This window comes from Crinia signifera, chromosome 6 (assembly GCF_055691185.1).
Source record: "Crinia signifera chromosome 6, ASM5569118v1, whole genome shotgun sequence".
Taxonomy (NCBI): Eukaryota; Metazoa; Chordata; class Amphibia; order Anura; family Myobatrachidae; genus Crinia; species Crinia signifera.
Genome location: NC_139222.1, coordinates 278,600,119 through 278,615,415, shown reverse-complemented (window position 1 = coordinate 278,615,415; position 15,297 = coordinate 278,600,119). Strand labels below are relative to the sequence as shown.

The 15,297-nt window shown below is 46.5% G+C and overlaps 1 protein-coding gene and 1 long non-coding RNA gene across 2 annotated transcripts in view; one reads left to right on the top strand and one right to left on the bottom strand.

The window, feature by feature from the left end:
* Window positions 1-10,426, bottom strand: part of LOC146009413 (uncharacterized) — a 38,152-nt gene extending 27,726 nt beyond the window's left edge. Inside the window, exons 1-3 of the long non-coding RNA XR_014444655.1 lie at window positions 10,020-10,426; window positions 6,820-6,959; window positions 2,203-2,379 (exon numbers count right to left, since the gene is read on the bottom strand). This is a non-coding gene — a long non-coding RNA (uncharacterized LOC146009413). The remainder of the gene's footprint in view (window positions 1-2,202; window positions 2,380-6,819; window positions 6,960-10,019) is intronic.
* MFAP5 (microfibril associated protein 5) overlaps window positions 427-15,297 on the top strand; it is a 35,521-nt gene continuing 20,650 nt past the window's right edge. The window contains exons 1-4 of the mRNA XM_083149743.1: window positions 427-560; window positions 4,773-4,832; window positions 4,947-4,988; window positions 14,963-14,998. Of these exons, the coding sequence (XP_083005869.1) occupies window positions 4,775-4,832; window positions 4,947-4,988; window positions 14,963-14,998 (136 nt within the window). The 5' untranslated portion in view covers window positions 427-560; window positions 4,773-4,774. The remainder of the gene's footprint in view (window positions 561-4,772; window positions 4,833-4,946; window positions 4,989-14,962; window positions 14,999-15,297) is intronic.

Genomic DNA, 15,297 nt, shown 5'->3' with positions numbered 1-15,297 from the left:
AAATAATAATAAAATAATGTGCAGTGCTTGAAGTATACCTATTAACAGCAGCATTTCCAACCTGGTGCTCCCCGCAGGCTCCACAAGCGCTGTCTCCCCCAAGCCACTGTGGGGTCTGTGAGCCCATTGTTATGCCACTGTGCACCAGACCAGGTAAGTATATGTACTGTATATCTATAATTCACATCCACTCTGATTGGACGGAGAAAGCTGTAAGATTATTTGGGTTACTGGCAGTACCCGCAAATGTTGCTATATGTATTAGTCGCTGCATACAGCACATGCAATGTCAATGTCTGTAGAAGTGCACACGTGTGTGACTGTACAGTACACTGCAGGTGTTACACACTGACACGTTACAGTGAGGCTATGCAGACCATGCAGCTGCCCAACTGCTGAAGTATTTTGTGTCCTTGGGTGCGGCTTTTAATTCAGAAATACTGGATTAAAGACAAAAAAAAAAAAAACGAGGGGAATAGAAGGGGAGTAGAGTAGGGGACAGAAGAAGGAACGTGGGACAGGCAGCAGGAGAACGGCCCCAGGACTCACACAAGGAATCAGTAAGTAGTGCCTGCTCCTGGCTGCATTACACATGGCCCACATGAGGAACGGGGAGATAGGCGGGTGAGAGGGGGTGTGAGAGACAGAGACAGGCAGAGGGTGAGAAATGGTCAAGCGCAAGAAAGATCATAAAAGAGACAGAGAGAGAGCAAAGCAAAAGCTAGAATGAGTGTGAGAGAGCTAGGAGATGGAGCGAGAGTAATCAAGCAACAGAGACAGCAAGTGAGTGAGGGAGAGAGAGAGAGCAAGTGAGTGAGTGAGGGATGGAGGGAGAGAAAGAGCAAGTGAGTGAGTGAGGGATGGAGGGGGAGAGAGAGAGCAAGTGAGTGAGTGAGGGATGGAGGGAGAGAAAGATCAAGTGAGTGAGTGAGGGATGGAGGGGGAGAGAGAGAGCAAGTGAGTGAGTGAGGGATGGAGGGGGAGAGAGAGAGCAAGTGAGTGAGTGAGGGATGGAGGGGGAGAGAGAGAGAGCAAGTGAGTGAGTGAGTGAGGGATGGAGGGGGAGAGAGAGAGCAAGTGAGTGAGTGAGGGATGGAGGGGAGAGAGAGAGCAAGTGAGTGAGTGAGGGATGGAGGGGGGGAGAGAGAGACATGGGGGAAATTTACTGAGATGGGAATTAGACTTCACATGTAATGTTGCTATGGGCAACCAATCAGAATCTACTTATTTATTTAGCACCCTCTAGAAGATAGTAGACAGGATCTGATTGGTTGCCCATAGCATTCCCATCTTAGTATATTTCCCCCACTGTATGCAATGGGGGAATGTCTGTACTATAACATGGGGATGCAGCGATAATCCCTGAGCAGCTTGTGTGACAGACGCAGAACGTGCTGCGTGAGACCCCCATGGAGAACTTGGTATACTGTAGGTGGTGGAAGATACTGTGACTGTCTTTGCCTTGTTCTGTCTCCTGCTCGCGCACGGTTCGTGCAATGTCAGTCTGTCATATTTCTAGCGCTGTGTTTGGAATTGTCTCATTGGTTGCTATCGGTAACAAAACTTTTATACACAGTCATACAGTACTCAGAGTGGGGAAATGAAATATCTTGCGGTTGCTGTTGGTAACAGCACATTTATAAGCATACTTATAGCGAGTAAAGGAAGTATCTCATTTGTTACTATCGGTGACAGCACATTTATACAAATTATAGTCATAAATGTAGTGGAGGTAAGGATGTGTCTCTAGGTTGCTATTGGTAACAGCACGTCTCCACATTATAGTCATACTTGTATTGGAAAATGGAAGTCCCTCTTAGTTGCTATTGGTAACAGTACAGTTATACACATTCTGGTCAAATTCTAGTGGGGAAAGGAAGTGTCTCTTGGCATTTACAGAGCACTTAAGGTGCATACACACACGGGGCAATTTTTGCTAATATCGCGGGCAATATGGTTGCTGAGCATATATATATATATGATATATCGCCGGGTGCACGCTCCCGTTTTTTCCCCCATAGTGATCGCTGGTTGCAGGAACATGCTCCTGCGACCAGCTGATTTCCACTGCCAGGCTCCCCTCCCCCGGCAGTTTCTTTTTCATCAGCGACCATCTCTGGTCGCTGATGCAAACGGAATACTGAGCAATATATCGCTCAGCGATATATCGCCGATCGATATATCGCTGCCGTGTGTACGCACCTTTATAGAGGCATTTGAATGAAGTGCAGGCAGGTGACCTCCAAATCTGGCAGGTGACTTCCAAATCTGGCAGGTGACTTCCAAATCTGGCAGGTGACTTCCAAATCTTACAGGCGACCTCCAAATCTGACAGGTGACCTCCAAAACTGACAGGTGACTTCCAAATCTGAAAAGATGCTGACACGGACACAGAATCAGCCCCTTATATGAATTATAGTCACAGACTTTTAATAACCATAGCAAACGTGTGGGGGGAGTGGGAGTGGCGATGTGTAACACTGTACAGCAGGGGTGGAGAGGCCACATTGACGCAATTCACTTAATCATGGCCCCCAGTCCACCCACTACGGCGCCACAGCATAATAATGCCACCTTTTAACCACTTTGCAGAAGCAGCGCTGCTGGGAGGCTTGGTCAGGCTCCAGTAAAATTTTGGAGCATGGCCTAATTGTGGGAGGCGTTCCCGCGCCCCCTTACGGGAAAATGTAGTTAAAGCAAGTTTTAGTGCAGCCGGAGCAGGGGAGCCGTGGACACCGGATATTAGCCTGGGCAATATGGGCTTAGCATCAGCCTCTGCAGTGCAGCACACTCCAGCATGTGCTGTGCTGCTGCCCAGGAGGAGAGGGGGGGGGGGGGGATGCAGAACAGGTCTCCTGGTGGGCCCCCCTATTAATCTCGGGCCCGGGTTATTGGTACCTGCTCCCCCCCTCCTCGGGGGTCATCACCAGAAGGTCCACTTGCATTAGGTCAACAGCATGAAAAGGCCGACATGAGGTTTTTTTTTAATGTTGATGTGCACCCCCACTTTGTGTAACGTGTATGCCCGCCATGCTCCGAGCCTACTCCACTGGCGCTGCGTTCTGCCTAGTCCTTGTGGATGGTAAAGTAGGGAAAAGTCCCAATTTTTTTTTTTCAATTGTGAAAAACTTACGTCGACCTTTACACGTGTCTACCTTTTTCAGGTTGACTGTTTGACTATGTGACCTATTGCATGATTTCCGTGCATGCACCTTATAGAATTGCATATGCTATGTGCCCAAATGTGCTTCTGAGAGACAGAAGGAGCCACAGGCAGGGGACCTTATTCTGGTTCACTCGCAACGGCAAATTCCTTCTCAAATGGACAAAACCATGTGCACTGCAGGTGGGGCAGATGTAACGTGTAGAAAGAGTTAGATTTGGGTGAGTCATTTTGTTTCTGTGCAGGGAAAATACTGGCTGCTTTATTTTTACACTGCAATATAGAGATCCGTTTGAAGTAAAAACCCACCCAAATCGAATTCTCTCTGCACATGTTACATCTGCCCCACCTGCAGTGCACATGGTTTTGTCCATTTGAGAAGGAAATTGCCTTTGTGAGTGAACCAGATTAAGGGCCATGGTGTATAAGGAACATATAAACAATATGGATATTACTTGCATCCTTGCCCTGCAGCACTAATCCCACTGCACCGCCTGCGATGCGGTCTGTACCCCATAGGCTACAATGGGATATTGCCATCTCAGAATAGCGGCAGCCCAGGGACCCACTGCAATGCTGCCCAATATTTATACATCGGGCAGGATTGTAACCCCTATATATAACTATGATGCGGGCGGCTGCGGGCTGGGCAGGAGTGATCACAGCAGGGATTGGAGGTTCCTGCTGCGGCTCCTCTCTCTTACATTTTGGGGATACACTGGGGATTATTCTGGTTGACTCGCTCGGATGCGAATTCACATCCATGCGAGTCAACCAGATCCCACCTTGCGAATGGTGGTACGCCGGCTCACCATTCGCAGAGTGCATAGGTTATGCAAATGGATGTTTTACATAAACATCAATTCGCAGCCTGCGGGGGAACACCCACATCATTCGATGGTCGCCGACCATCGAATGTTGTGGAAGGCACACGCACATTTAAATGGGGTAGTCAACTGACATCTGGTCAATGTGCACAACATCAGTCCCCCCGTGCGACCTGGGGATGCGCATCAACCAGAATAACCCCCATTATGCCAATGGTCTTAGTTCATATTATGCCACATTGTAGAGGCCCTAGTTCACATTCTACCATATGAAATCATTCATACGATGCCACAATAATGTAACATTATTATATATATATTATACCTCTTCTCTGATATCAGACAAATGACCAGATGCTGATAGCGGTTTAAATACCCAGGGTGCAATGTAATAGGATGAGAGAATCAGAAAGTGAGAGATTTGGTAAGAAATCTCCAGGGTTTTTTAAAGTGGCAATCATTTACACTGCAAAATAAAAGTGGTCCACGGGTGGGGTCCACGGGTCAAACAACGCGAATCACACCGTTTTAGCCCTGCCCACCGCCGTGCAATGCCTTCAAAATGGCATTGCACGGCGGTGGGCGTGGCTAAAATGACATGACTGCTCTGGCCACGCCCACAAACAAGTAGCCACTCTACAGCCCCCCCCCCCTCCCGAGCTGGCTGCCTTCTCCCGGAAAGGGCAGCCAGAAAGTAGGTAAGTATGCACTACAGTAATGTGATGCCCAATAACTGATCTCAGGATAACTACAGTATATTCATCTCTTATTCTATTGCACAGAGATGTCCGGACTGAACAGCAGATATCTGTGTTTGTTGCTTATCACCGTTTTGGCTATTGGTGAGTAAGTCATTGGGGGTTTCCTGAGCCTCCCAGTATGGAGTGGACACTATAATATAATACTGCTGTATTACTAACCCCATGTAACACCTGTCTTGTTTCTGTGATCTGCAGTGCTGCCAGCTCTGGGGAATGTGATGAGTCGGAGAGATACTGGTAAGTGTGATAAGTATAATACTGTATACCGATGGTATGGGGACCAGCTACTGTCTAGTCTTACAGCATTACGCCATAGCTTAGTATTATGCCATGATTATGTGCGCCCCTATTTATCCTTAACTACTCTATGCTGCTAGGGAGGTCTTCAGAACTGCCTGATGACGTATCAATGTATTTTTACGGTCAACTATATTTATCTATTATGGAGCCAAGCACGGTGAGCAGCATTCAGTGATCCATAAGTGTGGTGTGAGGTTAAATAGCCCCGAGACATAACGGGCACTTCATACAAGAAACTTGGTGAAACGCGCTGGTGGCTTCCTTATCACCTTTGTGTATTCAGTGGCCTCGGACCGGGATTCCTGTGCGGCGTACCTATTTAACAAGTATGACTAGAGATTCTTTTTTTAGGTCACTATATTGTTTAGGATGTATTAATCGGTGAAACCTTGACAAAAGGGGAGTGGCTTTACAGGAATGCCGCAACCACGAGCCACGCCCCCCATTTGCCAGACTGTGGGAGCATGCCCAGTGCTTAGTGAGCTCCTGGCCATGCCCCCTCTGTCCCTCTCTACCAGCAAATACCGTACATGCTGTGCGCACTTCTTTTTCAATCAGATTCTACTTATTTATTTTACTCCTTCTAAAAGATAATCAATAGAATCTCATTGGTTGCTATGGAAAACATCCCATCTTCCATAGAACTCCCGGTACTTGTTTCCTAGCACGGTGCCCATCGTGTGCCATCGCATACCACTAATTAAGGAATGCGATGGGACCCGATTTTTTATTGTACAGGCACCCTGATGGGTGATTACTATGTTAAATGCCCCCCCATTGTTAACGCCACCCCACTATCAACGCCAACCCGTAGCGTTTGCGAGCGCAGAGAGCCCACGAGGGGGCGGCGGTACGCGTCCTCCGACCTTTTCATACCCCCACTATCCACGTTGGCATGGAGTTGAGTTTATATAGTGTGGCGAGCGCAGCGAGCCCCGCGAGGGGATGCGGAATACATGTGAAGTAATCCACGGACCCACGCTGCGCTCGCCACACTACAGGGGCGGATTGGGAATTAAAACCAGCCCGGGAAATATCTTGAGGCAGCCCGGGGGGCGGGGAGGTAGGATGTTGCGCGCCGCAGGCGCGCCCAATTTTTTTGGGGGCGTGGCCTAGCAATGTGGGGTGTGGCCTATTTTAATGAGGCCACGCCCCATTTTTGACGCTGTGGGGCATGGCTAGTGGCTCTGAGCTGCTGGCTATGTCCCCGGCAAGGACAGAGAGAGTGACAGCAGACAGAGAGTGACAGCGAGGACACAGAGAGAGCCACATATGTATATTGAGTATCACTGTGTGTGGCAAATGTATAATGGGCATCACGGTGTGTGGCCTATGTATAATGAGTCCATTATACATAGGTCACACACTGTGATGCCCATTATACATATGCCATACACCGTGATGCCCATTATACATAATTGAAATGTCAGCCGAGAGGGGAGTATGAGTGCGTTCTGCGCTGCACTCTCCTCCTGTCCCTGTCTCTCAGCTCATCATCAGTAGTTCAGCTGCTAGCAGCCAGTGGTGGGTAAACGGTGCTGCCAGATGGTGTGCCCACAGTGCAAATGCACTGTGGGCAAGGCACAACTGGCACACAGATAGTTACGTCCCTGTGTGGGACACAGATCAGGCTGCTTCTGCCTCCACCATACACAATATTATGTTGTTCACTAGTGTTTAATGACAGGGGGCATGTGTTGGTGTTGGTGCACTGCCCTCCCCTAAAACAACCACTGTCTGCCAAGATAATGATCTTTCTTTTACTTACCATGTTCTTGGTCTTCTTTCTTCTCCTTCTGTCTTTCTCTTTTCTTCTCCTTCTGTCTTTCTTCTCTTTTCTTCTCCTTCTGTCTTTCTTCTCTTTTCTTCTCCTTCTGTCTTCTAGGGCTCCTCGCTGTATGCTCCTCACTGAATGATGCAAAATGTTATGAGGTGGGAGGGGGTCTCTTTTCAAGTGTAAAGGCCCCCCTCCACTAGTGCACTTTGGAATGTTTAATCCGATGCAGAGCAATCAAATTAAATTAAAATGTAAAATGGAGGTAGAATCTACCTTCATTTTACATTCCCTCTCCCCCAGGACCCAGATAGCAGCATATTCTACCAGGTAGCAGCATCTTCTACATTCATACATACTACACCCACTGCCGCTCTCATTCATACATACTACACACACTACCGCTCTCATTCATACATTCTACACACACTGCCGGCCTCATTCATACATTCTACACACACTGTCACCCTCATTCATACATTCTACACACACTGTCACCCTCATTCATACATACTACACACACACACTGCCGGCCTCATTCATACATTCTACACACACTGCCACCATCATTTATACATACTACACACACACACACACACACACACACACACTGCCGCCGTCATTTATACAAACTACACACAAAGACACCGTTGTACATACATACTACACACTGCCACCCTCATTCATACATACATACATACTACACACACACACTGCCGCCATCATTTATACAAACTACACACACTGACGCCATCATACATACATTCTACACACACTGCCACCATCATTTATACATACTCCACACACTGCCACCCTCATTCATACATACTACACACACACACACTGCCGCCGTCATTTATACAAACTACACACACTGACGCCGTCATACATACATACATACTACACACTGCCACCCTCATTCATACATCCTACACACACTGTCGCCCTCATTCATATATACATACTACACCCACTGCCGCTCTCATTCATACATACTACACACACTGACGCTCTCATTTATACATACTACACACACTGCCTCCCTCATTCATACATACTACACACACTGACGCTCTCATTTATACATACTACACACACTGCCTCCCTCATTCATACATTCTACACACACTATCACCCTCATACATACATACATACATACTACACACACTGCCGCTCTCATTCATACATACTACACACACACACTGCCGCCGTCATTTATACAAACTACACACACTGATGCCGTCATACATACATACATACATACATACTACATACTGCCGCCCTCATTCATACATACATACATACTACACACACACACTGCCGCCATCATTTATACAAACTACACACACTGACACCGTCATACATACATCCTACACACACTGCTGCCCTCATTCATACATACATACATACATACTACACCCACTGCCGCCATCATTCATAAATACTACACCCACTGCCGCTCTCATTCATACATACTACACACACTGACGCTCTCATTCATACATACTACACCGACTGCCACTCTCATTCATAAATACTACACACACTGCTGCTCTCATTCATACATACTACACACACTGACGCTCTCATTCATACATACTACACACACTGACGCTCTCATTCATAAATACTACACACACTGCTGCTCTCATTCATAAATACTACACACACTGCCGCTCTCATTCATACATACTACACACACTGACGCTCTCATTCATACATACTACACACACTGCCGCCATCATTTATACATACTCCACACACTGCCGCCCTCATTCATACATACTACACACACTGTCGCCCTCATTCATACATACTACACACACTGTCGCCCTCATTCATACTACACACACACACTGCCGCCGACATTTATACAAACTCCACACACTGATGCCGTCATACATACATACATACTACACACTGCCACCCTCATTCATACATCCTACACACACTGTCATCCTCATTCATACATAAATACATACATACTATGCACACATGTAGGAAGTGGTGCTTCCTCCTGCACCCACAGGAGACGGCGTGCACGAGAGGCAGATTCCTGGTACGGTCAGGAAGCTCCGGGTCCGCCGCTGTATCCAGGTCCGACCTCGGCTGTCTTCCGGAAACCCAGCAGCAGCAGTGCTGCAATAAGCCCCACCGCCTCTTCCTACCGCAATAACTTCCCTCCCAGTCCGCCCGGCAGTACACTGCCCCCCCCCCATCTGTCAGCCGGAAGGGGGATGACGGGAGCGACGGAGTTCCCATGGGCGGAAACAGACAGCTCCACTGAGCCGCGGCGCTGAGTAGACAGGGGAGCAAAGAAAAATAAGTAAATCAGTGCTCGAAGAAAGTTCCTGGTATACACATACACACACAAATACACTTCCCTGAGACCAAAAATTATTATTTCTGGCAGTGCCACTGCCATATACCTGCCTCCTTTGGCCGCCCTCAGACCTGCTGCTGTCTGCCTGCTTCTAACGCTGCTGCTGACAGTCGGCTCACCTGCTGTTGCTCGAGCTGCCGGGTGGAGGGGGAACGGGCGCTGGGAGGTGCAGCGCGCGCATGCGCAGCAGCCCTCCCGCAGCCATTTTTTATTTGGGCAAAGTGCCCCTTCAAATGAGTTGTGGGAAATGGCCCAGTTTTCCATTGGGCCAATCCGCCCCTGCCGGAGCCTGTCTATTCAATGCCACCTCTGAACTGGGGAAAATGCAGAATTTTGTTGGGTGGGGGAAGGGGGGGGGGGGTTCTGTGCATGTATTGTATGTACTGTACATCATTACACACACACTTTTGTACACAGACATACTGTACATACATGCTGTACATACATACATGGCATACTTACAAAAACATCACACATACTACACACTACAGACACAGACAGCACATATATACACACTTCAAACACACACACACACATACAATCATCAACACACATAGCATATACACACATTACTTACATATATCATATACATACATACAGCATATACACATGGCATGCATAGACACAGCATATACACACTGACACACACACAAAGCATAACATAGCACACATATACAGCATGTACACAGACACACACATAATGTACACACTGACACATATAGCATACAGACACACACACTGCCCTCTCAATATCAGGAGAGCAAATGCCAGCATAGTAACAAAGCCCATAACAAAGGCATTTAACACTCACCCCTTCCCTGCTTGCTTCAGGTTCAAGAAACTTCCTGCATCCCCCGGCCTCGTGGAGTACAGCCTGAGAGGAGCTGAGCTGCACGCTGAATCCACAGCTAGCTCCCCCTGCTGTCAGCCAGCAGCACAGCAGTAAAAAAAAACTCACTAGGAGGAGGAAGCCGCCCGAAGCTGTCAGCTCTGTGAATCGGGCTGAAAGCACCGCGGGAGGTGCTGCGTGCGGCCGCACATGCGCACCAGCCCTCCCGCGGCCATTTTTAAATTGGTCACAGCTGAGGCCGGCCGCGGCCATCTTTGATTAGAGTACTTTGCTGCGGCCGCGGCCGGTAACCGCGGAGATGGCGGTTCGGCGGGCCGCGGCCCAGCCAGGGAGGGTGGGCGGCCGCTAAAACTTTAAAATGTGCCGGCCCACCGGGAAACGGCCCGGTTTCCCGGTGGGCCAATCCGCCCCTGCCACACTATATAAAATCAACTCAACGCCGACGTGGATAGTGGGGGTATGAAAAGGTCGGAGGACACGTACCGCAGACCCTCGTGGGGTCGCTGCGCTCGCCACGCTTCGGGTTGGCGTTGAATGGGGATGGCGTTAACAATGGGGGTGCATTTAACATAGTAATCACCCATCAGGGTGCCTGTACAATTAAAAATCGGGTCTGATCGCATCGCATGCGATCGATACGATGGCATAAGATCAAAATCGTGGGCGCCGTGCTAGGAAACAAGTACCAAACTCCCATCTTAGTATACTGTTCTGGTGACCCCATTACAATATACTTATATTCATATTAATTTTGGGGAAGTACGGATGGTGTAATGGTTAGCATTACTGCCTCACATCACTGAGGTCATGGGTTCGAGTCCCACCATGGCCCTAACTGTGCGGAGTTTGTATATTCTCCCCGTGCTTGCGTGGGTTTCCTCCGGGTACTCCGGTTTCCTCCCACAATCCGAAAATATACCGGTAGGTTATTTGGCTCCTAACAAAATTAACCCTATAATGCCTGTGTGTGTGTGTACATGTGGTAGGGAATATAGATTGTAAGCTCCACTGGGGCAGGAACTGATGTGAATGTTCAAATATTCTCTGTACAGCGCTGCAGAATATGTGTGCGCTATATAAGAAACTGTTAATAAATAAATAGAATAAATATTAATATATACCAAAACATTTTTTTAAAGAAAAAAATTAAAACCAAACATCATCTAAAGTGTATTATATAAGCTGTCCACAAGATGGCACTAGACAGCCAGTTTAGGAATATATTAAGAACATTTGAGTATTTTCTGCAAGTTTGCACTTTGGCCCTTATTCAGATCTGATCGCAGTACAAATTTGTTCTTAAAATGGACAAAACCATGTGCACTGCAGGTGGGGCAGATGTAACATGTGCAGAGAGAGGTACATTTGGGTGGGGTGTGTTGAAACTGATATCTAAATTGCAGAGTAAAAATACTGCAGCCAGTATTTACCCTGCACAGAAACAAAATAACTCCCCCAAATCTAACTTTCTCTGCGCATGTGACATCTGCCCCACCTGTAATTCACATGGTTTTGCCCATTTTAAGAAAAAATTTGCCATGCGATCAGATCTGAATAAGGGCCTTTGTGACTAATGCACATGTGTGATGGTGCAGCAGTGATCACAACCCTTGGCTCTGATGTACACAATGTCTTATGTGTATGCAATTACGATGGCTCCAATGTGGTCTCTTTTCCCTTCCCAGGATGCGTTTGAAAATATTACGTAGCCTAGAAAATCGCACATGCATCAGCGTGCAAATAAGAATTAGGCCCTTTAAATGCACAAATGGGGGCGGGGCTAAGGGGAATTGGCGTGGTGTTGGGTAAAGTTGTGGGGCCTAGTGCTGCGACTTATCATTTTCGTGGGTGTGCCCAGTGCTCTGCTAGCAACTGGGAAGCCCCCGGCTTCTCACTACTAGCGACTGGGAAGCCCCCGGCCCCTTCAGCGATCACTGCTGCTCTGCTACCGATATATCGATTGTCACTTGAGTGGTCGGAATTTTGTAAAATGTCAGATTTTTTCACAAACGTTGCACATTTTGCAAAGTAATATGTAATAGTATCCAAGTTCATTAAGGATTTTGCAAATCCTTGCAAAACATCATCCCGTGGTGGCAGGCTGTCCTTGTCCTGCCACGCAGCACTGGGCAAAGACACCCTGCATGCAGGTCCCCCCCCCCCCCACGATGTGCCCAGAAAATTCTGCAGGCACATCGCTAAAGTGCGAGCGCTTCACCAGCTGCCCCAGACCACCAGGTCAGGAAGAGGAACTAGACAAGAGCCTATTGCAGGACATCAATAAAATGGCATTAAAAGGAGAGGTGATAATCATGAGAGACTTTAATCTACCTGATGTAAACTGGGAGCTGCCTGTTGCAAGTTCCACCAGAAGTAGGGACATGCTGAATTCCTTGCAAGGAGCATCCTTCCAGAAATTGGTGAGGGAGCCCACTCGTAAGGACGCAATATTAGACTTAATACTTACAAATGGTGACAGAATATCTGACATAAATGTGGGTGAAAATCTGGGATCCAGTGACCATCAAGCAGTATGGTTCAAAATAAAGACAGAGACTGACTCATCGCACACAAAGGTGTTAGATTTTAGGAAGGCTGATTTTGTAGAGATGGGAAACTCTGTAAGGGATTCTTTGGCAGAGTGGAAGAACTTGGAAGGAGTGCAGGATAAGTGGGAAAAATTAAAAAGTGCAATTCTAAAAGCAACAGAACTTTGTGTCAAAAGAGTTAGGAAAAACACAAGAAAAAGAAAGCCATTGTGGTTTGCAAAAGAAGTAGCAAGTATTGTGAAAGCAAAAAAGTTGGCCTTTAAGAAATTTAAGCAGACGCAGAAGAATGAGGACAAAGAGGTGTATCTTGTTAGACAGAAGGCGGCTAAGAAGGTAATCAGATGTGCAAAAGCACAGGCTGAAGAGAAAATGGCCCAGTCAGTGGGTAAAGGGGGGAAAACTTTTTATTAGGTATATAAGTGAAAGGAGAAAAACAAAAAGTGGAATAATTAGACTGAAGACAGAGAGTGGAAGTTTTCTTGAGGGGGACAATGTAATAGCAGATAATATTAATAATTATTTCTGCTCAGTATTCACTGCTGAAAGAGAGGGGAAGGGGCCACAGTTAAGTTGCAAGTATAGTCAGAAAACTGAGGGAGAGACAAGTACATTTACAGAGGAGAAGGTCCTCACAGAACTTTCAAAACTGAAAGTGGATAAATCAATGGGGCCAGATGGGATACATCCAAGGATACTAAAAGAGCTTAAAGGGGAGCTGGTAAAACCAATAACAGAATTATTCAACCAGTCACTAGCTACTGGAGTAATCCCAGAGGACTGGAAAACAGCGAATGTAGTCCCACTGCACAAAAGTGGAAGCAAGGAAGAGGTAAGCAACTATCGACCAGTGAGCCTTACATCAGTAGTAGGAAAATTGATGGAAACACTCTTAAAACAAAGAGTTGTAGAATATCTCAAAACCAGCAATTTACAGGATCCAAAACAGCATGGGTTTACTGGGGGAAGATCATGTCAAACAAATCTTATTGACTTTTTTGACTGGGTGACTAAAGTAATAGATCAAGGTGGGGCTGTAGATGTAGCTTATCTAGACTTTAGTAAAGCTTTTGACACTGTCCCACATCGCAGACTGTTAAATAAACTTGAAAGCTTGGGATTGGATTCTAAGATAGTTGAATGGATAAGAGCGTGGTTGCAGGACAGAAAACAGAGAGTTGTAGTAAACGGAGTACAGTCAAAGGAGGGAAAGGTTACAAGTGGAGTACCCCAGGGATCTGTACTTGGACCGGTGCTTTTTAATATCTTTATTGGTGATATTGCAAATGGAATTGAGTGTAAAATGTGCCTTTTTGCAGATGACACAAAGGTATGCAACAGGGTAGACACACCAGGAGGGGTAAAACAAATGATTGAGGATCTAGGCAGATTAGAGAAATGGTCAAGAGAATGGCAACTACAGTTTAATGCCAAAAAATGCAAAATCATGCACTTGGGTCTCAGAAATCCAAAGACTCAATATAGTATAAATGGCACTATAATGGAAACTACAGAGGAAGAGAGGGATCTAGGTGTCACTATTTCAGGGGACTTAAAAGCAGGTAGGCAATGTAACAAAGCAATGAAGAAGGCAAGTCAGATGCTTGGTTGCATAGGGAGAGGTATCAGCAGTAGAAAGAAAGAAGTAATAATGCCACTGTATAGGTCATTGGTATGACCTCACCTAGAGTATTGTGTTCAGTTCTGGAGGCCATATCTCCAGAAGGATATAAATACATTAGAGACTGTACAAAGAAGAGCAACTAAAATGGTGCATGGCCTACATCACAAAACGTACCAGGAAAGACTAAAAGATCTTAATATGTATACTTTAGAGCAGAGAAGGGAAAGGGGGGACATGATAGAAACTTTCAAATATATCAAGGGCTTTAACAAGGTACAGGTGGGAGACATTCTTCACAGGAAGAGGAGCAGCAGAACACGAGGACATGCACTGAAACTAGAGGGAGGAAGATTCAGGGGAAATGTGAGGAATAATTTTTTTCACAGAAAGAGTAGTAGATAAGTGGAATAGCCTCCCAACAGAGGTGGTAGACGCAAATACAGTAGTACAATTTAAACATGCTTGGGATAAGCATATTGATATCCTTACATAAAAATAAGGATCAAATATGGTTCGAGGTAACATGTTTAAAAAAAGGGGCAGACTAGATGGGCCAAGTGGTTCTTATCTGCCGTCAAATTCTATGTTTCTATGTTTCTATGTGGAATTGCTCTGGGATTTTAGTGTCCTCAGCTACAAATTGCAGCCGCTCTGTAGTGATTAATGAGCACCCCTATCCAGAACCGTAGACAGAACCGTTTCCTGCTGTATGATACTCGGATTCTGTTTTCTAGATGATGACCCTGCTGTTGATCCATCCCCAGATTCAGGTGAGTGACTGAACGGTCCGCAGTTACTGATACGTGTGGTTATCAGGCAAAAATGGGACAAATGCCGAAACTTTAAGTTATACTGTAGGTGTGTAATTCTCTAGAACAGTATATGGAAGAGTTACAGCTAGAGAAACATTAGACTTCTCTCGCGCTGCCCCCTGCACTGAAACAACCTCCCGCCACCCATCAGGCTTTCTGATTCCCTTACCTCCTTCAAGCGCTCCCTCAAAACCCACTTCTTCCGACTAGCTATCCCTCCTCCTCCTAACTTCTTTTGCTCCTCCTATCCTGCCTCC